Source organism: Rhinoderma darwinii, chromosome 7 (assembly GCF_050947455.1).
Source record: "Rhinoderma darwinii isolate aRhiDar2 chromosome 7, aRhiDar2.hap1, whole genome shotgun sequence".
NCBI classification, from domain to species: Eukaryota; Metazoa; Chordata; class Amphibia; order Anura; family Rhinodermatidae; genus Rhinoderma; species Rhinoderma darwinii.
The window spans coordinates 127,647,848-127,673,369 of NC_134693.1; the positions used below are offsets into that span (position 1 = coordinate 127,647,848).

The window sequence follows — 25,522 nt, forward strand, 5'->3', positions numbered from 1 at the left end:
ACTAATTGAATTACTACTACAATTATTATTCATTTAATTACTATTTTTTGTATCCTTTTGTTACTAATCTTATTAGACTATAACTATTCTACCATTTCAACTATTATTAATACCACTATTATAATACTATTTTTACTATTATACTATATTATGATGTCCCTATGCCTATACTGTTGATCCAGAAGAAGGCGAAAAACCCTGGACACTTTCAGCCAATTTGTGTCACAGGGGGAAAATTCCTTCTTGACCCCGAGAAAAGGCGATCAGTCCTAAGACCCTGGCTCAAACGCCCTATTTTTATTAACATCTATCTAATTAATTATTATTTATATAATCGTATTTATCTAATTACTGCTAGTATCTCATTAATATTATAATTTTATTACTAGATTGTTATCCTTTTTCTGACTAATATTACTATAAGGCTGGATTCGCACGACCATGTTACGTCCGTAATGTACGGAACGTATTTCGGCCGGAAGACCCAGACCGAACACAGTGCAGGGAGCCGGGCTCCTAGCATCATAGTGATGTACGATGCTAGGAGTCCCTGCCTCTGCGTGGAACTACTGTCCCGTACTGTAATCATGATTACAGTACGGGACAGTTGTCCTGCAGCGAGGCAGGGACTCCTAGCATCGTTCATCACTATGATGCTAGGAGCCCGGCTCCCTGCACTGTGTTCGGTCCTGGTCTTCCGGCCGAAATACGTTCCGTACATTACGGACGTAACATGGTCGTGTGAACCCAGCCTTACACTATATCATATATACTATTGCAACTAATTCATATTGTACTATTTTATACTTTTATACTTTTAATATTATTATTATTTTAGCAGCCGAGAGGTTTCAGCAGGATCGTCCATATGATGTTCTTCTTTCCTCTCATATGCTGGTCAACGTACTGGCGGATGGTACTTTGCCTTATCCTTCTTCTTCTTGTGAAGTTCTTGATTTTGATGGTCTTCACTCTCTGTATCTTCTCTCTTCTTTTCTTGGTCTTTTCTTCAGTGCTTTCCTCTTCTTCTTCCAGGTATTTGCACAGTTCTATCATCATCAGAGATCTTTCTTGCCGCTCTGTTTTCTCAATCGATGGTCTAGGCTGTTCTTCCTCTTTTATTAAATATTGTTTCTGGGCTTGTGGGTTGGTCGGCATGAGACGCTAATAAAACAATAGATTAAGTTACCAAAAGAGAAAAAAGCGTGTGGAGGAATCCTCCAGCTCACCTGACACACTCCTGTGTGTCGTTGACAGCGCCCGGTTCCCCGTGTCGGCACACGGATTCAAATAGACAAATAGAGGACAGAAGGCAGGATCCAGCGCTGTGATGTAGATAAAATGGAAACGGCGTTTCCAAGTTTAATGTCTTAGGTTAAAATGGAAGATCCAGTGGTATAGGTCCAGGGTGTAGATATAGTGGGAAGAGGGTATCCTCTCTGGCCTACGCGTTTCGGACGTCGCTGCGTCCTTAGACTTGGCCGTTTCCATTTTATCTACATCACAGCGCTGGATCCTGCCTTCTGTCCCCTATTTGTCTAATAGATTAAGTTACTTGTGTATTCAGACATTCTCAGAAACCCTTCTATACGGATGTAACTTCAACGAATCTTTCATAAAGGCAGCAAAATAGCCAATATTCTCACTAACTTCCGTCTTGTATAGGGGTGAAGGGAGAAGCTTGATACAGTAGGCCAGTCTTCTAAGATTTTCCTCTGGGGTGATGTTCATATAAGCTGAAAAGAATACAACCAGATAATGGGATCAATCATAAATGGACAGAAACCGTCACAAAACCAGTGTTATAAATTCACAGACATCAATAGATGGAGGAAACCGAAGCAATGCCGGGACTTCAGACTATTTTTTTTTTCATTTAACATTTACTTGATTAAACTCTATTTGATTATTTTGGACCACTTGGGGAGTTTTACTTTGGATTATTCCTTTTTATTCTAATCACAGCAGTCCCTGAAGTTGTGCTCGCATCCTCACAGGAATTGTTAAAGAAAGTTTATTGGAAACTTTTGTATAACTTTTCATTATACAAGAATGACCTTTATTTCCTGAATCCATAATCGCCCCTTAATATGGATCTGAGCTTGGGGTCACCTGTTACCAGCAAAGCAGTAGAGACCCATCTGACAACATACAGGACAGTCAGTCATCCCAGTGTAATGAATTATACCTGATCCAATGCTGGCTGAATGGCCGGTCCACATGTCTCCGGGGCAGTCGTCACTCCAACTAAATGTCTTCCAAATCCTATAAAACAGTCAACATATAAGAAACGGCCTCTCACCTGCCATGTGTCATTTATAATACTGGTGTCTCCATACGAGGCCCTCAGGACGTCCTCCGGCCCCAGGTGTGACTGCCCTCTCCACACCCATCATAGCTACACCCCCGATTCTCGCCCAGTGATGGAGGTGAGGGGGAGAACGGCAGCACTACTGCAACTACACAAAACTTCTAACACAACATCCATCCAAATACAAGATGTGACAAGTGGAGAAGTCATTGAGTAACAGCCGCAGCTTCACCCACAAACATTTTATCTTATCATGTCAGGTTTTAGGTAAATAATGAATATTTTGGAGAATCTGTTATTATGAAATGTTAATAACTTGTATGAATATGTGTGATGAGATGAATCCACCGTCATTTATATTATATTCCGGGATCTTACCTGAGTAGTCGCAGTCGTCCGTCTTCACTCTCAGCTGAGATATAACAGACTGAAGACAACTAATTTTTTTTCTGTTTCAAATTCAAATCCAGCAATCCTATTGGCTTTTGTTTTAGTGCAGTTACCATGGTGACAGAAACAGCAACATATTTAAAGGGACATGAATCTCTTTTACTGTATGTTTCTTATAATACTATATAAGACATGAAGCTGTAGAGATAATGTGTGGAGCTTATATATCGCTTTACATTTCTATATAGTCATTTATGCAGGATACCTAACTAATGAGTTAGTAACGTGTCAGTTTTGTTATTTCATTCTGAATATTATTCAAACATTAGTTTCTATTATAAATTATTTTATTTCCAAAATATTTTTTCCTATTAATCAACTTTTTCTACAGTCACATTATAGATTATTTGTTTTATTTTTTTATACAGCGAGTCTTTCCCTTCTCAGTTCTTCAGCTTTACTATTTACTATCTTCTCCTTTCTTAGTATCCTACAAACATTTAGAAAATATATTTAGAAGCATAACATTGCTTTTTTACCTGTATACTACGGCCATCTCCAGGTCAGTACAGCCTCGGCCTGTTTATTTTACTACTAGAGAATGAACGGTAAGGCCACATGTACACGAACGTAAAAACGCCCGTAATTATGGGCCCATAGACTTCTATTGGCCACGGGTACATTCCGTTTGTTTACGGGAAGGCGCCGGGCCATTGCAAAATATGGAACATGTCCTATTTCAGGCCGTAATAACGGCACGGGCCGGCCCATAGAAGTCTATGGGGCTCCCGTAATTACGGGTGACTACGTGTGTGCACCTGTAATTACGGGAGCGTTGCTAGGCGACGTCAGGGGATAGTCATTGTCCAGGGTGCTGAAAGAGTTAACTGATCGGCAGTAACTCTTTCAGCACCCGGGACAGTGACTACCGCTGGAGTTAACAGTATTAAAAGTTAACTTACCCAGAACTCCCTGCTTCTTCCTCCAGCCTGGCCTCCCGGGATGACGTTTCATCCCATGTGACCGCTGCAGCCAATCACAGTCTGCAGTGGTCACATGGACTGCCGCGTCATCCAGGGTGGTCGGACTGGATGTCAAAAGAGGGACGCGTCACCAAGACAACGGCCGCGGTGCGTATGAACTTCTTTTACTTTCAATCGCTGCAGAAACTCTGCCCGAAAGGGCTGCCCCTTCTCTCTATCCAGCACTGATAGAGAGAAGGGGCTGCTGATTAGTGTAGAGAAAACGCGTCCGTAAATACGGGTGGAATACTGGTGACAATGGACCCGTATTTACGCCAGCATTTACGGGAGGAAAAAAATAAGTTAGTGTGTATGGGGCCTAATGGTGATCAAAAAGCAACCTGGGATTTGTCCCCCCCCCCCCTATCCAGACCGCAATAAGTAATTAGTTTTCAAAATATTTTAAATATATTTGATTTGTATCCTGTCGAGCGGCTACTTAAATAGGAGTGAATTCGACATGTCATGCATGCTACGGAAGAAGCCGTAAAGGACGAAACCCTGGATTTGCTGCTACTTTTTAGATACACCTGTTTTATATTTTTTCACCTTGTGAGTATGATTAAAACCTATTCTGCAGTGTTGCTTTATATACAATTGATCTCTCATAAGGTCCTATTACATCTCTTTGGGAGTGGAGATCGTGTGGAACTATAAGTCCCAGCAGAATCACACAGAACAACACCTGTGCAGGTGGACGCCTACTCATGAATGGTAGAGTCCTGACCACAACAACTGTTACCTGAGGAGACCGGATGGTTTTGTGCGGACACCGGCTGTTAGAGCGGCGGAGTACACATTATAGTTGTTGCTTTGTAGGTACTTTGGTCTACATCCGTCTTTACCTGCTCCAGCCTGAGGTGTGTGTGTGCTCATTTATGCTCTGTTAGAATACTACATTTTTCTATATCCAACAGCGTGCCATGCAGCAGGATAAGTTTTTAGCTATTTTTGAGGTTTTTTGGCAGCATGCAGATGTCGCTACATATGTCCTCACCAATACATGTACTGTAGTGGCTAAGTTTTTCCGTATTTTAGAAGTATTCCAGCCTTTTTAAAAATATTCATATCAGCTTGAGTAAAAATGTAAAAAAAACTGCTAAGCCAAATTCAGTAGTTTATTATGTGTGTTTTAAAGAGGCTCTGTCACCAGATTATAAGTGCCCTATCTCCTACATAATATGATCTTCGCTGTCATGTGGATAACAGCAGTGGTTTTTATTTTGAAAAACTAGATTTTTTTAGCAAGTTATGAGCAATTTTAGATTTATGCTAATTGATTTCTTAATAGACAACTGGGCGTGTCTTTACTTTTTACCAACTGGGCGTTGTGAAGAGAAGTGTATGACACTGACCAATCAGTGACCAATCAGCATCATACACTTCTCATTGTTCCAGCCCATTGTTACAGTGTGATTGTGCGGTGAAAGAAGATGGGCCGGAACAATGACAAGTGTATGACTCTGATTGGTCAGCGACATACACTTCTCTGTACAAAGCCCAGTTGGTAAAAAGTAAAAACACGCCCAGTAGTCTATTAAGAAACTAATTAGCATAAATCTAAAATAGTTCATAACTTGCTCAAAACATATAGTTTTTCAAAACAAAAACCACTGCTATTATCTACATTACAGCGCTGATCAGATTATGTAGGAAATAGGCCATTTATAATCTGGTGACAGAGACGCTTTAACACTTTTTATATCTACCTTGAAAAGTGTCAAGACAAGGAGAAATAGATAAGCGCACAGCGGCCAGGAGATAGTGTTAGGAAGAGAAAAGCGTCTGACAGACCTTTGTGCCATATTTATTACGTGAACCCTTTTGACAAATTTGCACCATTTCTCTGCCTTCTAAATTCATTCATCTTACGACACTATTGATACATCTGTACTTTCACAAATTTGTGCCATTTTGCCCACAATTTAAATATTCATATTTTTATGTATCCCTCAAAAATTACTCTCCTCTAAAAAGATCATACAGCTACACATAAAGTTTTTTCGAGTAAACATCATATAACAGGGAATAATCCATACTTCTTTTTAGTTTTAAGGGGGTTAAAGATGACTATATTTCTATATATATAAGCAGTTTGCATTTTTTTAATGTTCTTCTCAATGGTTGCCATGTGGCTCTTATGGGGCCCTGGAGAGAGGGGGCCAATCTTGTTTGGTCCCATCCCTTTTGTTACTTGTGGAGAGAACATGTACGGGGGTCGTCTCTGAAGAACTGCATTGTTAGCAAACAAGGGGGAAAATGTGGAGGGGTAAACATACACCAGCACCTTCTGCCCTGGGTGGCAATACCCGACACCATAATGGGGACCCATTTTGATCTATGGCGCCTCCTCTTTCCAATGTACGCCACTGGTTCTACTGAGTAGGGAGGTAATAGTATTGGTGCAACTCGTGCAGCCACGCAGGGGCCCAGTAGGTAATCTGGCCTATTGCCACCTTAGTAGGAAGCTGCTGCTTATGTCTATAGCTCACAATTACTGGTGGATTGTTAGAGACAATAATGGGGTGCTCTATGGGGCCCATATACTGCTCTCACACAGGGGCCCTCTGCTGTCTGTGTCCACCCAAGACAAAAACATTAAAGTCACTGTGTGATAAATGCCTAAAATATTTTCTGACATTTACACAAAACTGTATAAATTGTAGACAGCAACTAAATGCGGTAATTGGGGGACTTGTTTATATGTTGCATGAGTGTGATAAATTTGTGACATTTTTAGTAAATGTCTACAATTCCTCCAGAACCTTCCCCATATCATGGGATTGTTATTTATGCAATTATTTCCAGCAAGTAAAGTCTATATTGGGTGGGGCAGCGTAACCCACCAAACCCCCTCTCGCCCAGCCCTGCAGTTTCCAATACTAAAATGATTTTCCTGGTAGGGCAGGAACAGGTGCACAGTGACTATTAACACGACAGAACATAATCGCTATGTGACAGGGATGGGATTTTACACAATGCTCCCTGTAGATAGTTCCCCACATAGACCCCACTGTAGATAATGCCACTCACACTGCCCATTAAAAAAAATAAACTTTACTTACTAACTGTCTCCTTTCCCATGCTCTCCTCTAGCGATGCAGGCCTGGGGTCCTCTGACCAGTAATAACATCATAGGTAAATCGCTGAACGGCGGAGCAGGAAAATAATAGTTCCCTTACCTCGCCAGCAGTAATAAAACTGCTAAATTGCATCCGTGTCCTAAGGAAGTGGATACAATTGAGTGCAGGGGGACCGGGTCTGGCTCCCGTTACTCCCCGGTTCCACGAACAACCGGTTTGGGAGAACTGGGGACAACCAGCCGGAACCCACAACTGCCGACAGGAACACATTGCTACGGGAGACTGGGTGAGTATGGTATTGTTTTTTTATCTCCATTTTCCCGATTCGTGCGCTGCAAACCCTAAAAGTTTCGGATTTTGCTGAATACAAAACTTTTGGGAGATTCGGACCAAATTCAATTAGTTTAGAATTAAGTCCTTCATCTCTAAGCACTTCTTTTTTCAAAGTTTCTTTTAATGTGATACATTTTTATTAGATTTTAGTAATTTTACATGGAAAATGGATACAAATAATACTGTTCTGTTGCCCTCTGTAGGGCAGAAAGTGTTTCTCAGACTTGCCTGTTGTTACATAATCACCTGCTCACATTTCCGCGCCATCTGTGTACCCTGGATACCGGACAGTGCGTGTGCAGACGGCATGGCTGCCTGGCCAATCAGAAGACAAAGTGTGAAATTTGAAACCGTAAAACAGAGGCTTCAGTGCAGATTTTTCGGTTAATGCCATAGCCGGGCTTGTGTCTTCCAGGGTATTAGTATTTGTATTTGACTTCTTCCTGTCTTCTGCTTTGTACCCACTGTACCGCTCTGCTATATTTCATTTGCTCAATGTTTGCTTGTCTGACTACTCTCTTGAACTACCCACTTCTGTACTGCGTAGTATGTACAAAATACTTCACCCCTGGTACTGCATCTCTCTATACGTCTGACTTCAGTGAACTACTTCTGGACTGCTTGACCTTGCTGGAATTCTTGTCTGCTGTACATCCTACATGGTACATCTAAACGTAATTCCAAGTGTCTCCTTAGTGCCTGAGTCCATCCTGTTATCCAGACATTCAACAACTGAACCAGCTAGAGGCACCTAAGTCCTTAGCGAGTACCTTTACCCTAACCGAAGTTGTGGTAAAGGAGATCGCTACAGGTGAAATTGTGCCATCCAGTTGGTTCTTTCTCTGGGTATCACAGTCAATGTACTGTATGTACAGAGGCCATTGAGCTAGTCATCTGTATGCTGTTTGGGCAAGGAGGGGGGATTTACTTCCTTGTGGTGTTTCTAGTGCAGGTTGTGCTTCCACTCATTTGTGGTGAGCATGTGGAGAATCAGCGTATACAAGAAGTAGTTTGCGGAGGTCATGATTAACACAAACAAGATCATGACTTTTACACTTCCTTCATGTACATAGGGTACCGGGGGCAAGAAATAAAGCACAATGCCAGCACATATTTTTGTAGGCCCCAATAGATCCATCCACAGAAATCATCTTGTGCAGAAATTCATGACCTTCGGGGTACAGAGCTCCCAAAAGATACATGGTGTCTGTGTGCCGTGTCACTAATCTCCCCCACTCTAAAGGTTTATAGAAAAATGAAAGACTGTGTGGAGAGGAAGAGACTAATATGGGAAATTAGACTGGTTTTCTAAAACTCAACATGTACTAGAAGACAGATATATTGTAAGAGAGAAAACTAGATGATCCCGTGTGTGTGTGTGTGTGTGTGTGTGTGTAGTACAGGTGTCTCAAACTCGGCCGGGTAAGTGGGCCACATATAGAAAAAATAGGAAGTTGACGGGCCGCATTACTTTCAAATTTGATACAAAATTATTGTTAATCAATTAGTTATTTGGACTACTATAACACTATATTACTATAACAATAATACTACATTACTATAATAATACCGCTAGGTTTAAAATTTGAGAGAATTCTCCACGTGCTTATTTCAACAATCCATTTTACAGTTTAAGTGTCGCTAAATGCAGTCCGGCGGCTCAGTTGGCAGACACACAAATGTCAAGATTAGGCAGCCCCTTAGTGCAACAGAGTCCTCTGTAGATAAAGCCACAATGCCCTCTATAGATACTGCCACAGTGCCTTCTGTACATAATGCAACACACCCCTAGATAATGCCAGTGTCCTCTGTAGACACCGACTTGTAGATAATATCACAGCGCCCTCCGCAGACGCTGCCACAGCGCCCTCCGCAGACGCTGCCACAGCGCCATCTGCAGATAATGCCACACACCCCCCAAGTAGATAGTAGTGGAATCCCCAGCCAGAGTGTTGCCGACGCTTTGGCTGGGGATTCCTCTGCTGTTGGAGCCCCTGACATCACTGTCCATACAAAGTGACGTCAGGGGATCCTCCTGGACTGGAATGTGATATCAGGGGCAACCCCAGAGCCGGTGTCGCGGAGCAAAGCACTAGTATAGGCTCTGCGCCGGAACTCTGGGGAAGCCACTGAATTCAGTGTCCATATATGGACAGTGATGTCAGGGGCTTGCCCAGAGCTGGAGTCCTGGAGCAGAGCCGCTTCTAGCACTTTACTTGGGATTCCAGCTCAGCTCCTGATATCACTGTCCATATATGGACATGGATGTTAGGGGCAACCCCAGAGCTGGAGTCCCGGGCAGAGCGCTAGTAGGCTCTTCCTGGGACTCCTATTCTGGGGAAGCCCCGGACATCCCTGTTCATATGTGGACAGCAATGTCAGAAGATTCTATACTAGCACTCTGCCCGGGACTCCGCTCTGGGGAAGACCCTGACAAGACTGTCCATATATGGACAGTGATGTCAGGGAATTCCACAGAGTCCCGGAGCAGAGCCGATACTAGCGCTCTGCCCTGGACTCCGCTCTGGGGAAGACCCTGACAACATTGTCCATATATGGACAGCAATGTCAGGGAATTCCACAGAGTCCCGGAGCAAAGCCTGCATTAGCGGCACTGTGTCCCATGGGCCGCAGATGACAGCCCCAGGGGCCACATGCTTGAGACCCCTGTTCTAAACCTGTAGTCCTTAATTTACCCATTAGACATTCAGCCAATTCAGTATATCAACTGATATATAAACAGCACTGGCGCCGGCTACATCAGCTGCTCTTTCTTCTGTCGTATATACAGAGCTAAAGAACCCATTTAGTTACTCTGACTTCTCTTGATCCCCTGTGACCAACTCCCCATTACCATTATTTAGGGGTCCTACATGTTCAGACCTTGGCTTTTTTGCAATATTTTTTGGGGATTTGTTTTACTATCCTTGGCCTCCCACCTTTCATTTTGTATTTTTGCCGATTTTATTACCTTTTTACAGATTTTATTAATCTCTTTATAATTTAAAAAGGCTACAGCTGTACCCTCAGATTTGTATTTTTCAAATTCCCTTTTTTTGTCATATATTGCCCTTTTTACAGAAGGTGTAAGCCATGTGGGGTTTCATTTTAGTCATTTATACTTGTTACCTATAGGAATAAATGTTGCACTATAATTATAGAAAGTTGATTTTAAAATCTCCCATTTATCATTTGTACCATTATTTGACATTAATTATTCCCAGTCTATATCCTGAATTGCTGCCTTCATCCTGTGGAATTTGGCTTTCTTAAAATTAAGTGTTTTTGCCCTCCCAGCCTGTGTTTGTTTTTTACTGTATAGGTAAAATGTAACTATATTGTGATCACTGTTACCGAGGTTTTCATGAAGATTGACATTCCCAACAAGATCTGCATTATTAGAAATGACCAGATCCAACAGAGCTTCACCTCTAGTCGGGTCTTCCACAAACTGGCCGATAAAAATTTCCTGCAGCAGGTTGAGGAAATGTCTCCCCTTTTCAGTTGAAGCCGAACCATGACACCAATTAATATCCCAATAATTAAAATCTCCCATTATCACTACAGTACCCGCTTGCACAGCCCGCTCCATCTGTTTATATAGCTGATCTTCCATCTTGTCAGTTATATTAGGGGGTCTATAGATTACTCCAAAGGTAATTTTTTCAGTGTTTACCTCCCTTTGCAATTCCACGCACAAGGTTTCAATCTCCTCAAACTTCACCAACTATTGTCTCTTTCACACTCACCTTCATATCACTTCTCACATACAGACACACACCACCGCATTTCCTATTTGACCTGTCTTTCCGAAACACTGTAAAACCCTGTAGATTTACAGCACAGTCATGTGAAGAGTCTGGCCATGTTTCAGCAACACCAACTATATCTATATGTTCCTCCAGCTCCCCCATTTTCTTGCTAGACTACAGGCATTTATGAACATACGCTTTAACTTGCATTTCAAATTGCCACATTTAGTATCAGAAATGTGATTATTTGACATTATTTGGGCATTTTTATTTTCATTGCTGTTTTGTAACAAAATTATCTCCTTATCTTGTTGCCTAGTCCTCTCCCCACAATCTGTTTCTCCCCACAAATTTAGTCTGACCCCTCTCTAACCGGACTACCCCAATTATTTTCTACATTGACCTCCCTCCTCAGCCCTAGTTTAAATACTCCGCCACCCCAGCTAGAATTCTCTCCCCCAGCACAGCGGACCCCTTCCATTTAGGTGCAAATCATCTGCAGAATACAGTTTTTACCCCAATGAAAAGTCTGCCCAGTGTTCTAGGAACCCAAAGCCTTCTCCTCTACACCAAGACTTAAGCCATGCATTTAACTCCCTGAGCTCCCGCTGTCTTTCCTGTGAGGCGCATGGCACGGGCAGTATTCCTGAGAAAACAACCTTGGAGGTCCTTCCCTTCAGCTTGTAGCCTATATGGAAATTATTCTTAAGGCTCCTCCACCTACCATTTATTCTGTCGTTGGTACCCACATGGACCACGACCGCTGCATCATCACCAGCCCCACCCAGTAATTTATCCACCCGTTCCACCACATGCCGAACCCTGGCACCAGGGCGACAGCAAACGATTCGGTTGGGGCGGTCTTGGCGACAAATTATTCTATTAGTCTTCTTGATTATAGAATCTTCTACAACTACTAATTGAATTGCCTTACCTGCATTACCATCCCACCGACTACTAGCTGGGCTGTTCTCCCGGGTGTTAGGGAGATCAGTATCCACTAGGGCTGCCATTTCTGAGACAGACACCCTCGCATCATCACCCAACTTGTCAATTTTGCTTGGAATAACAGAAACAGAATTGGCCTTCCTTTTCTTGGAACCCTGATAGATGAGGGTCCCTGAACTGGTGCACCCCCTCTATTAACCCAGGATTCCCTGTTTTTTTCAAACCAGTCAACCTTTTTAAAAGTAGTCTCTGTAGGTGTCACAAAATAAGAAGCTAAAATAATATTTTTAAAGTGTTACAAAATAATCACACTAATTAATACAAAAAGTTTTTCAATAAAAAAAAATCTATAAAAAGGCACAAAACAAAATTCAGTAATTGACTATTTTACTACAACACACAAAAGGAAATACAAAACTTCAGAAAAGCCTTCAGTAGAAGGAAGCATACTATAATTTTGTGGTTTAACACTGGCTTATATGTAATTTGTAATACAATTAAAGTTTAATACTGCCACCTTCTATGTGAATAATATTTTACAATATGTAGTCTTTGGCAGATTTTAAAAACCTGGACAGGATTATTACTAGTTTGCCTCAGAATACGTAGTCACGTAAAGATCATAGCACAAATAACATTCACTTCTAACAATAGCTCTTTTAATGCTTACCACTAAATTATGTTAACCACCTAGTAGAGAGTTTAGTCATGTGGAGGGAAACAGATGGGAAAAACTGCTGGATGTGTTTAACCTAATGGCAAAATTGTTTATAGCTGCGCAGGGCACCAGGCACATTAAGCAGTATGTATGTGGGCCGCAAAGACTTCTGTAATGCAGATAACCCTTAAAACTTGAAATACAAGTTTTGCCTGCCAGGATTGTAGCTAGGGAAAGATGGCAGGGTAGTGTCCCGAGTAGTGAAAAGTTCACCTCTAGCTAATAGATAAGGGTCCTGATTTGGGTCCCCCTCTATTAATTAAAAGTTCACTAGTTGGGTATTTAAAAATGGGTTTTCTGGACCATACAGGCCTCGTGTACACGACCGTAAGGATTTTTACTGTCCGCAAATAAAGATCCGACGGCTACAGATACTCCTCCGTAACCATCCGCAATTGCAGAAGCGCCCATAGACTTCTACGGCCGAGTCCGTGCTGCAATTGTGGACAAGAATAGGACGTGTTCTATAATTTGCAGATCATTTCTACGGCCTGGGCCCACGTCCGTAAATATACTGGAAGGTGTCCGTGGCCAACATAAATGAATGGGTCCGCAATTTAATCCGTAATTACGGATGAAAATTACGGTCGTGTGCATGGTGCCGAAGTACTAATGGAAAGTGACAACAGATATAGAATCTGCAGTGGACTGAGCTATTCATTTTTACCAGTAGATGACCATGAATTGCTGATTTCCCCACTGGACCACCAAGGATAAAGTATGGTTTTGGAGTGGGTTTATTAGTGGCTCGGGCGAACACTCAAGGTATTATGGGACACACACACACACACACACAGGGCCTTTTAATAAAAATTCAACTCAAAAGTTGTACTCAAATGCAATTTATTTACCCAAACCCCATGTATCATAGCTATAGTGGTCGGTAATGGGCCCTATATAACATTTAGTGTTCAGGGGCCCTATTCTGTCTGCCGCAGCATGGGAGGAAATCAGAGCACATGGAAGAAACCAACAATAACCCGGGGAAAACCATGATAACTGTCAATCTAGTGCCACCTATAAGTGGCTGCCCTATAAAACCTTGTCCAACTCTATAAGAGCCTAAAGCTGTCTATACACTTAAGATCGCTATATATGCTCGTTCAGTTGGCAGCTATTGTCCCAACTCTTGCATACGAACCCTTGCTCGACTCGGCCAAGTGTTCTTGTGTATTTCATGGGTAGAGGGGGAATGAGATGCTGTTAGATTTCTCTGGCAGCGGATTATTTCCTGCGGTTACAAGGATCAGGCATGTTCAAATCTAACATGCCTGATCCTTCTTTTCCCTGATATCTGCTGTCCGGGGAAAGTTGCGACACCCCCGTGCACATCAGATAGCTGGTTGGTCTTGACAAAATCGACGTGTTCGGTCGACTGTCATCTAATGATCAGAGTTGCTGCTTCTTTTAAAAAACAGATTTAAGGTTTTGGTTAGATTGGCGTGTGTACTGCCTCTCGGAAGATACTGATTATCCTGGTGGAGATCAATCCAATAGGGAGTGGGAGTCTTTAGGGAAGTGCTCCTTTGGCAAAACTTACTTTTTCGAAAGGAGACCTCCAGTGGGGGAATCAGTACCTTCCAAGAAGAGAACAACAAGCTCCATGAAGATTGTAAATCCTGTTCAGATTTGAACCCAGGACCAACGTTGCCAACCAGTGAGCCATCCTGCTGATAGTTTGTGCATAACGTGGTTTAAAAGTCTTCGGGCTAATGTCTCAACAAGTGCAACATATCTTGTGGTTTGGCTACAGAGCAACATTCACAGCACAGTTCATCTGTATCATAAGTTCTATTATACAAGTACTCTAAAAGGCTGAACGAATACACAATCCAATAAATCATGCATTGCATTTTGTACGGGTAATTGTAGATAGCCTATTAGTCAGAGAAAAAACTCCAGGTTTACGTCTTTAGAAAAAAGCGAGTAATTTACCTCTTCCCTCCTCAGAGAAATATGACTTCTATTCAAGACACTTCCTTTTATGGTTTTGTTTTTTTTCTACTCTTATCGGTGTGAAGCAACACCAGAGAAATCAATAAAAGTACAAAAATTGTAATTTAAAAAGTAATTTTCTGTAGAGCATACATAGTGCCAGCAAACACACTGTAATCCTTCTTAAACTGAGCTCTCAATCACTTTCATTTAGAACAAAAGATACTTTTGAGTCTATTCTACAAAACCTATGACAACCTTAAATGCCTTCAGTGATCAAGTTTGGTTCCTTTAGTATATAATTCAGCTGATAAATGGCCAGAACGTTCATCAATATATCATGGCGGTCAAACATCTAGCGAACCAACTAGACTAACTTAGGAAAGTTTACAGTAATATATAATGTCACGGGAGTAACTGGCAAAAGCGTCTTCTAAAACAATTATGTGAATTCTCACCTGCTCATTTTGGCTGATACCTTGGTGACTTTGATAGGTTTTTAAATAATAAAATATCAGGGATAATGTGCCTGGGCCACTGCAAAGCAACCATATAAGAAATTACTGGGTGGCAACCACAAATCTCCATAGCCCCATGTATTGTTGTTGTCACTAAATCTCCTCCAGGCTGCTTTAATAGATGATGTAAGGCTATTGACACCTAATCATCTCTGCCTCTCCCTGCAGTAGTCTGGAATCTGAAGACTGCCTGTGACATGCATGCTCCTGCACAGAGAACAGTCTGTAGCCTCTCCTGTGCTTTACGCCGACCCTGTGGCTTTCGAGCATCGTGATTAGTTTTGAATTATCTACATAACAATAACTTCTGGCCACATGAGGTCTGGGTAAGGTCTTTTGGTATATGTAGTTATCAGAGCTACGGTCTGCGGTAGTAATCTTAACAATTAAGATGGCTTCTAAGAAGCAAGTTACAGTTAGCATGTATGAAATAGAAGAAAAGTTATGTGAGCTATGTTAGGGAGTGATGGTAACTATTTCATGTCTGAATCTGGGACAGTTTCCTTTAGTTTAAAGGAAAACTACAGCAAAGACCTAAATGCCAAGGAAGGATGATAAGACTCTACCACCTCTTATTGCAAATCTCCAGCACGTAGATGTAGGAGCATAACAGCTCTTGAACATGGCAGAGATCGGGCCGTGAAAAACAGTCCGTGTGTCAGTAGGATTTCCCGTCCCAACCACGGTACAGGTGAACAGGACTCCTGGCATCATAGACCTTTATAATGCTAGGAGTCTCTGCCTCTCCACTGGACTGCTGTTCCGTACTGTATCCTCGTGCTCCGGTGCTAGCGACAGCCACATTCACTTGTATCTACGTCCTCAGGATGGGGGGAAGCTGTGTGGCACTATATAAAAGGGAGGGGGGTGTGTGGCGCAATCTACACAGTTCTGTGTGTGGGGCGCTATCTACAGGGGCGTTCTGTGTGTGTGGGTCACGATCTACAGGGACGGTCTGTGTGCGTGTGGGGCGCTATCTACAAGGGGCACTGTGTATGTGGTGCTTTGCTTTACAGTGTTTGACACAATTTTTTTCAGGGGCTCAGTGTATGGTGCTGTTATATTTAGGGGCACAGTGTGTGGCACTGCTGTAATTTTATCTTCGTTTATACACTACCGTTCAAAAGTTTAGGGTCACTTACAAATTTCCTTATTTTTGCAAGAAAAGCACCGTTTTTTTCAATGAAGATAACATTAAATTAATCAGAAATACACTCTATACATTGTGAATGCGCTAAATGACTATTCTAGCTGCAAACATCTGGTTTTTAATGCAATATCTACATAGGTGTATAGAGGCCCATTTCCAGCAACCATCACTCCAGTGTTCTAATGGTACATTGTGTTTGCTAATTGTGTTAGAAGGCTAATGGATGATTAGAAAACACTTGAAAACCCTTGTGGAATTATGTTAGCACCGCTGTAAACAGTTTTGCTGTTTAGAGGAGCTATAAAACTGACCTTCCTTTGAGCTAGTTGAGAATCTGGAGCATTACAATTGTGGGTTCGATTAAACTCTCAAAATGGCTAGAAAAAGAGACCTTTCATGTGAAACTCGACAGTCTATTCTTGTTCTTAGAAATGAAGGCTATTCCATGAGAGAAATTGCCAAGAAACTGAAGATTTCCTACAACGGTGTGTACTTCTCCCTTCAGAGGACAGCACAAACAGGCTCTAACCAGAGTAGAAAGAGAAGTGGGAGGCCCCGCTACACAACTGAGCAACAAGACAAGTACATTAGAGTCTCTAGTTTGAGAAATAGACGCTTCACAGGTCCTCAACTGGCAGCTTCATTAAATAGTACCCGCAAAACGCCAGTGTCAACGTCTACAGTGAAGAGGCGACTCCAGGATGCTGGCCTTCAGGGTAGAGTGGCAAAGAAAAAGCCATATCTGAGACTGGCTAATAAAAGGAAAAGATTAATGTGGGCAGAAGCACACAGACATTGGACAGAGGAAGATTGGAAAAAAGTGTTATGGACAGACGAATCGAAGTTTGAGGTGTTTGGATCACACAGAAGAACATTTGTGAGACGCAGAACAACTGAAAAGATGCTGGAAGAGTGCCTGACGCCATCTGTCAAGCATGGTAGAGGTAATGTGATGGACTGGGGTTGCTTTGGTGTTGGTAAAGTGGGAGATTTGTACAAGGTAAAAGGGATTTTGAATAAGGAAGGCTATCACTCCATTTTGCAACGCCATGCCATACCCTGTGGACAGCGCTTGATTAGAGCCAATTTCATCCTACAACAGGACAATGACCCAAAGCACACCTCCAAATTATGCAAGAACTATTTAGGGAAGAAGCAGGCAGCTGATATTCTATCTGTAATGGAGTGGCCAGCGCAGTCACCAGATCTCAACCTCATAGAGCTGTTGTGGGAGCAGCTTGACCGTATGGTACGCAAGAAGTGCCCATCAAGCCAATCCAACTTGTGGGAGGGGCTTCTGGAAACATGGGGTGAAATTTCTCCCAATTACCTCAGCAAATTAACAGCTAGAATGCCAAAGGTCTGCAATGCTGTAATTGCTGCAAATGGAGCATTCTTTGATGAAAGCAAAGTTTGAATGAGAAAATTATTATTTGAAATAAAAATCATTATTTCTAACCTTGTCAATGTCTTGACTATATTTTCTAGTCATTTTGCAACTTATTTGATAAATATAAGTGTGAGTTTTCATGGAAAACACAAAATTGTCTGGGTGACTCCAAACTTTTGAACGGTAGTGTAGGTGTGTAAATGTTGGAAAAGTGAGGAGCCGGAGACAGCGGAGTGGCAAATTCTACAGAAATGGGTCATGGCTGGGAGAAGTTGTCATAAAGTCTGGACCGGATGGAGGGGGAAAAAAAAACACTAGAATCTGAGAAGTTGTCACCTGTGAGTCACTGGATTTATAGAAAATCTCACCTCTCCTGACATGTAGATTATAGGAAATAGTCTATGTGCAGTCCAGGACTGATGGACAAATGGGTGTTACCATTCCCCTTGTCAGGAGGAGGTGTCCCTGCACAGTGTGATACTGTCAGCATTGGTGGTAGACTGTCAGTATGTAGGGACAAAGCCCTTTGACAAGGGGAATCGTAACACCCATTTATTAATGCTTGCACAAAAAGGTAGTGTTAACAATAGTTATGGCGTGGCGGTGGAGAAGGGGGGCCCATGTTTGGGTAACAACCCAGGGCCTATGGTCTACTTATTCCGCCTCTGGGGTTGGGGTGTTGATTGTAATCTCTATGTAACAAATAGGAATTATTTAATTTACAAGGAATACTAAAGAACATAGAAAAGATTTCTTTATACATGTTTATTTGGTCCTTATCAAAAGGTCATGGATTAACAGTGTGTATCCAGGGATTATATTCTTAGTGGGGTAGGAAAAAAAAAACTGGCGAAGCAGGATTGATCATGGCGCTTTGATGTAGAATTAAAATGTTATCAAGGCAAATAAATTGTCGCTTCTACTTAAATTGTTCCTTTCAGACTGACTCATCAGCTGCCCATGGTGATCACCTGTAAAAGAGCCGGCATCCGGGTTTAATAGAACATAACCTTGTCACAAGCTGTGTTTGTTCACTGTGAAAAAGTCACATTAAATAAAATTGCCTGCTTCTCCGTGTTTTCAAATCAAGATAGAGAAGGATCATGATGGTTTAATGCTGTGCCATGAGTGATACCAGCGTAAACTGTCACATGCATATTCATACCTTCCAAACCGTCACAATGTGTAGGGCAAAAAAAAGGTTTTCTGACACTTGGTCCTTAAAGTGAATGTCCACATTTTAACGCCATGTCGTTTTTAGGTCCTAAATGATGTGCTGATTGAAATGGGTTGTACAGGACTAGAAAAAAAAATGGCTGCTTTCTTTCACAGACAGTGCCACACCAGTCCAGTGGTTGTGAGTGGTATTACAACTCAACCCATTGACTAATCCTGTAGAACCCCTTTTATGTTTTTCATGTATTTTTATAGTGGTCGGAGCTTCAGTTTTCTGATATAGAGATCCAAATATCCTGCATAGATATTGGGCGGCACTGTTGCCTTGCAGCACTGGGGTCCTGGGTTAGACTATGACCAAGGATATGAATGTAGCGTTTGCATGTTTTTACCATACAGATTTGTTCTTTGGCTTCCTATGAAATCAGTCCCATTGTGTATGTCTGAGACAGTGAAAGTAGATTGTGAACCCCATTGGGTACAGATACGAATGTAAATTTCCATTTCTATACAGCACTGCAGAATATGTTGGCAATATATTAGCAAAGGGAAATAAAATAATCGGGGAAAAAACATAACCTTTAGGCTGCAAGTAGTGACCACTAGAGGGAGCTTACAGCATACTGTTATATTATTGAGTTCCATGCATAAACCGTATGCAGTAAGCGCTTAAGCTCCCCCTAGTGGTGACTTCAAGCAGACTGAATTTTATCATTTAAATCTATCTATAAAGGCGATTTGGAACGGTGTATCAGCTAACTAGACTCTACTAAAAATACATATTTAAATTTTTGACAGTCAATGTGATATTCAAGGGCAGACATTCACATAAGGATTTTGCAGATCTCATACTGTATACTAGTTTAATTGTTAGTGTCATTGGACCCAATGCTACAGATTATGTTGATGCCGTAAATTAGTAAACTCCTAAAACTCTATACACACACAGGAGCAGAATTTCATCCATCTCCACTACGATAGTTTCCAAGTGTCATCTTCTGCTAGTAATACTGTTAAAGTGTTGTATTTATTGTTAGACATTCCCTAAAATGTTAACATTAAGAAAAATAAAATGACTATTAATTTTTTTTCTACAATAAACGTATCTCCATTCCTGAAAAATGAAATATATTTCTGTCTCGTAACTTGATCACTGTAGAATAAAAAGGCCATTTAAAATCCTGACTACTTTCCAGTCCATTGCTCCGTATAAGCTGGAGGTGTGCAGAGGTTAAGGTAATGCAAAATCTTATGTTCTCTCCCCCGCTTCCTTGTTGCAGCTCACTGGTAACATACCGCAGGAACAGACAATATCTGTGTGTGCCAAAATTATCTTCTTTTTCCTGACCCTACATCTCCATCGACCACTCATCTCCATACCTATAGTTAGATTGTGAAACTTAGCCCATCATTTAGCACAAGGAAACTGTATTTCAGGCATAATGTAACATAATTTAGATTTGTAAGGACTTTAGATTTGTAAGGAGTTTACCAATCCAAAGCCAAGCTATAAAGTGACTATGAGCGCTCACAAGGGAACTGATCTTCTACAATATGGTTCTGTCTTTCTTATATCTTTTGACCCTTGGTACAGTAGATCCTTCCACTGTTTGATGAAAAACATCTGCTCATGTAGAGCCAGCAAACTCAAAAAGGCCATTTTACATGGGCCAATGATTGGGCAAATGAGCATTCACAATCATTGCCCAGTGCAAATAGGGCAAGGATCAGCCGATGAACGAGCAAACACCTGTTCATCGGCTGAATGTATAGTTTTATGCAGCCTAAAATATGATCGTTGTCGGCAGCACATTTCCCTGTGTAAACAGGAAGACATACTGCCGACATGATAGAAATGGGGAAACAGCTCATTGATCGGCGCTCGTTTACACGGCCCAACGTGGGCCATGTAAGCAGGCCTTTAGTAAGAAGGCCCAGTGAAGGTTGGCCCCATCCCCTTTGCTAATTGATAAGCCTGGGAGGGATTCCATTCTTAGAGGAACAATGTTAGGAAAGAAAGGAGGGGGAAAATTGAGACAAAGGTCCCAGAAAAGGGATGACTAGGGCAAACCAGAACCAAGCTCTTCTGTCCGGGTTGGCATTACTCAGAAGCATAAATGGGGTTCCCTTTTCTCTATGTACCCCCTGCCTAAAAACAGCACCCGTAGAGACTGGCTGTTGAAATTGCTCTTTGTATTACTCTTGAATTTATTCTAAACATTACAGCAAATCATATTTCTGAACAGTTATGGCACCGCCAGTCCTCTATATGGCATTGCATTGATTGTTCTCTTATGCTGTCCATTATAAGCACGACTGATCTTTTCTAGACTGTCCAAGGGGACATCAAAGGTCTGTTCATTGCTTATTGTATGTTTTAACGTGAAATGTCAGATGCAAAAAAAGGCCCATTATTTTTTTTTCTTCTTAGAGAATGAATGGGGATGAGCTGCAATACAAGACACAGCCCAAGGGCAAGAGGACATTTATTCTGGAAAAAAATACTTTTTTTTTTCTGGTCTCATACCACCCCCTTTAACAATTAATTTCTATAAAGGATTTGTTCCGCTCATTGATGGACTGATGTACAAGAAAGGTGGTGGTGCGCCGGTCAGGTAATTCCTCTTGGTCACTCAGCATTAGGGAGGGGATCTAATAAGTAACCTAATATAAAGAAGTCCGGCCATCTTAAACAGATCTTTAAAAATTTCAGAACTCGGGTCTTCAAAGCATGATAAAGATCATATCAAACTGATAAAAAACCTAAAGATACATGCAAGATATTTTCCACAAAACATGTCAGGTCTTATTAAAGGACCTTATAAAGCAAAGCTATCGTTAATATTGATATCCATCGTTCATTCGTTTCTAAGGTTGCTCTCCTTTTGTGGTCAACTAATGCATATCTTGCTCCAGCTTACAAGGTAGTGAAATTATTGTAAAATGGAGTAAAATCCCATATGCGTTTATCTAGATAAAGAAAAAGACAGACTGTACTTTGTAAACGGGAAGTTGCAGAGGAATGGTTGGGACTATTAGATGAAATGTTTTTGTCAGAAAATGTTTTTGTCAGAAAATGTTTTTGTCACATTCGAGTTTTATTGATGCGCTCATCTTTATTACCGACGTGAAGGGGAGGCGCTGTATGCCCATCAGATATGACCACCCTGAATCCACCTGCTTTATGTATTATATTTAGCTCCGAGAATATTGTGGTTTCGGAAATGAAAAAAAAAAGCATCTTGACCCTTGATTATCCGGTCTACCGAGACATGATTATGAGACTTCGGCTATATTCACACGATAGTTAAAACCAGCCGTGTGACAGACATTTTTTAACGGACGTCACACGGCTATTTTCGATACATTGAAGTTCTATGAGTGTAGTCACACGGCCATTTTTTTTTTTTAACGGCCCGTGAATACTGGCCATAAAAAAATAGAGCATGTTCTATTTTTGGCTGTTTTCACAGTTTTGATGGCCCCCAAAGAAGTCAATGGATCCACTTTTAATGCCCGTTTTTGAGAAGTCAATTAATGTAACAGTCGTTAAAAACTGATCTGTCACAAGGGGATTGAATCCTATGGGCATCCTTAACTGGTTCCCGACCGCTGGCTGTATATTTACGGCCTGCGGTTAGGGTCCTTAAAACCCGAGCCATAGACTTTTTACGGCTCGGGTTTTAACTTGCTGCACGCGCGATCGGGCAGCTGAATGTCGGGTCTCCGGCTGTCAGTGACTGCCGGGGACCCCGAGGAGAAGATAGAAGCAGCTTTCGCTGCTTCTGTCTTCTCCGATGTCTTTTTACACAGCGTTCAATGAACGCTGTGTATTGGAATAGAGACAGCAGCAGCGGCGCTGTCTCTATTCCTCCCGGTGATCATGTGACAGGTCACATGATCGCCGGGTGCCGTTACTGACAGACTGCTGCTGGGTCTTACAAGACCCAGCACAGCCCTATTAGTGACAATCGTCACTATGAGAGGGCTGATTTCCCCTGTAACTGGGGCTGCTGTGCAGCTCCAGTTACAGTGGAAAACATGGTGTAAAAGAAAGAAAAAATATATATAAAGTTCCCCAAAGGTCTTTTTTGACCTTTGAGGGACAGACCATAGTAATAAAAAAATAATAAAGTAAAGTGCAAAAAAAAAATGTAATAATAAATACACATAAAATACCCACCCCAAAAAAAAAACGTTTCCCCCCCGCCAATCATTGTTGTAACGCTAGCGCTGACCCAATTACCCTAATATAGACATGTAATATATTAAAATTTACGGTAGACAATGACGATCACAAATAAAAGGTCTATTTTAGGGTAAAACTATGTTATTACCCCAAAAAAATAGCTGAAACGTAAAAAAGCTTATTTTTTTACTATTATTTTCAAACTTTATGAATAAAAATTCTAAAATAGCAAAAAAGGTGTGTATAAAAATGATAAAAAATGAAACCTGCATTGTCTATGGAAAAAACGTCGCAAACATCACGTCGTTAGCCTAACAAATAAAAACGTTATAGCCATTTAACTAACACGTGATAAAAATGGCTAAACGGTGTCTGGTCCTGAAGGCGCAAAATAGCCCGGTCCTGAACTGGTTAAGGGGCGGATACAATTAACAGTGCTGGTGCGGCAAGGCAACTACTGGTCCCCTTCCCCACTCTTCAGAAGAGACCAGGTATGCATCGGTGAAGATGATGGTGGGGGCACGTGGAGAGGGGAGTGTCAAACAATGTACAGGGTGTAATGTGGCACTATCTACAGGGGTACCGTGGTGTTTTCAGGAGGTTGGAACAAAAAAAACCCTGACTAATGAAATGAAAGTATTTTTTTAATGGCCATGAAAAACATATGACAAACTGCCATTGAAAATGGTCAGACGGCCAAAAAAGGATACAAATTTGGGGAAACACTGATGTAAAATGGCCATGAAAGCTGATAATTGATCCGTTTTTAATGGAAGTTTTTTTTCTCTGTGTGAAAATAGCCTTACAGTATAAGATGCTCTACTATATCGGAGGTCAAGTGTAGATGCGTTATACACAAAGTCTTGTTTCCAAAAGGAACCGAAAAAGTATAATAAAAGGAAACAAATATCTTTTTAAACAATGCCAACATACTCCTTGGTCCTACAAGATACAGCACAATAGGAAACGGGAAGAAAAACAAGATTGGGGATAAAGACAAGAACTTGCGCACCCCACATAGCCCGGGAGAAGATGACATAACCTTCTTGGAAAATATGTTTAGCATTTGCTTTGGCTTTTCTTTGTGCTGTAGATTAATACAAAAAAACTTTAAATACAGGAAACACTCAAAATATATAAAAAGCAACCATTTAATTTCACCTATTCAGATGTCAAAAAGAGCATGTGGCGGTTGTGATCTTGATAACACCGTGATTATTTTGTATTGAAAACTTTATTTATAATAAAAATAGCATTCACAGACTTGCTTGTCTAGCTACATACATTGTGTTTTGTCCCAGGTAAGGAAGCCTGTACTGGCAAAGTCCACAATCAACTTCAATCAAATCAAGGTCATGTATCAATTTCCAAATGTTAAATAAAGCAACGACATGGACAGTGTTGACTTGATCTATGCATAGTATTCAAACAAAGATTGGCCCACAAACCTATTTTCATCAAGACATAGAAGAACGCCATGGATCAGGTACAAGATATGATAATTGAAGAGTGTATACAAGTGCTTTATCATGGAGGTCCACAATGCTGTAACCAAGTTCTAGTCTCAAAAATGAAAAAACAAAAAAACTAAAATGCTTAAAAAAAAAAAAAAAAATCACTGGTATGGACTGATTTCGGAAAAGATACACCTTTAAATACCTGATTCAGTTTACATTAAAATATATCCCCGATTTTCATAATTTTTTTTTTCCATTCTCAGAAATATAAACACTTATCACATTCCTAGCATGACTTTTTTTTTATCATCATAAAGTATCTTTTATACATGGAAAAAAGGCATTTTGTTATTTTAACAAGCTTGAATCATTACAATTTCATCTCTGTACACACAATGATTGGCCATTTTTTTGTACAGTACCATAACAACAACAGTGATAGACTCGCAATGCTCATTCGTGTCCGTATGAAAATATGTATTATTTTTTTTTACACCAAAAAGCAGCAGATTCAGAGCGATGGCAGACATTTTGGCTCAGCTAGGCAGTAACGCACTTATCTTGGACCAAGAATACACAGCAGGCGTGACAACAGCTGCTGTAGAAGACTTTCAAAATAAAGAAAAATTATATACTTGTGTTTAGGCCATACATTGGGACCTATATACCTCAACATTTCAATTGGAACACCATAGTTCCCCCCCATTGCTCATAAAAAAACAAAACATAAAAACAAATGAAACATAGTTGTGTATTTATGGATAAGAGCCAACAGAATATTATAGCACAATGGACCGTTGGCCGCTAGAAGACCATGATGGTCATGTAGACGTCTACTATGATCTTGGTTGAACACTCTGCATTCTCAATGACTATGGCAAGTAGTTTTTGGCAGGTGTCTTTCGGGAATTATAGCTTAAACACTACCGGTCCACCTAACAAACCAAAACAGTTATAGGAATATCCTTGTGCGAAGTGTGCTTGTATGTGTCCTTCATTGCAATAGTAGTCTCTGGTATCTTCTCATAGTTACCACCCTGTTCTTCGATCAGGTCTTTATAAAGACCTCTACATTTTAATAGCTCCCACCACCAGCCATTGTAACCATAAGTCATAGTTCAATTAAACATATTTAAAATCAAATTAAATC

General features: G+C 41.1%; 1 protein-coding gene across 1 annotated transcript; it reads right to left on the reverse strand.

The window, feature by feature from the left end:
* Positions 1-752: 752 nt before the first annotated feature.
* Positions 753-25,487, reverse strand: LOC142657480 (uncharacterized). The gene is made up of 4 exons (XM_075832516.1): positions 25,317-25,487; positions 2,690-2,723; positions 1,651-1,736; positions 753-1,164 (listed from the first exon to the last, which is right to left on the reverse strand). Exons 1-4 carry the CDS (start codon positions 25,485-25,487, stop codon positions 835-837), a joined length of 621 nt encoding a protein of 206 aa, XP_075688631.1. The 3' UTR covers positions 753-834.
* Positions 25,488-25,522: the final 35 nt, after the last annotated feature.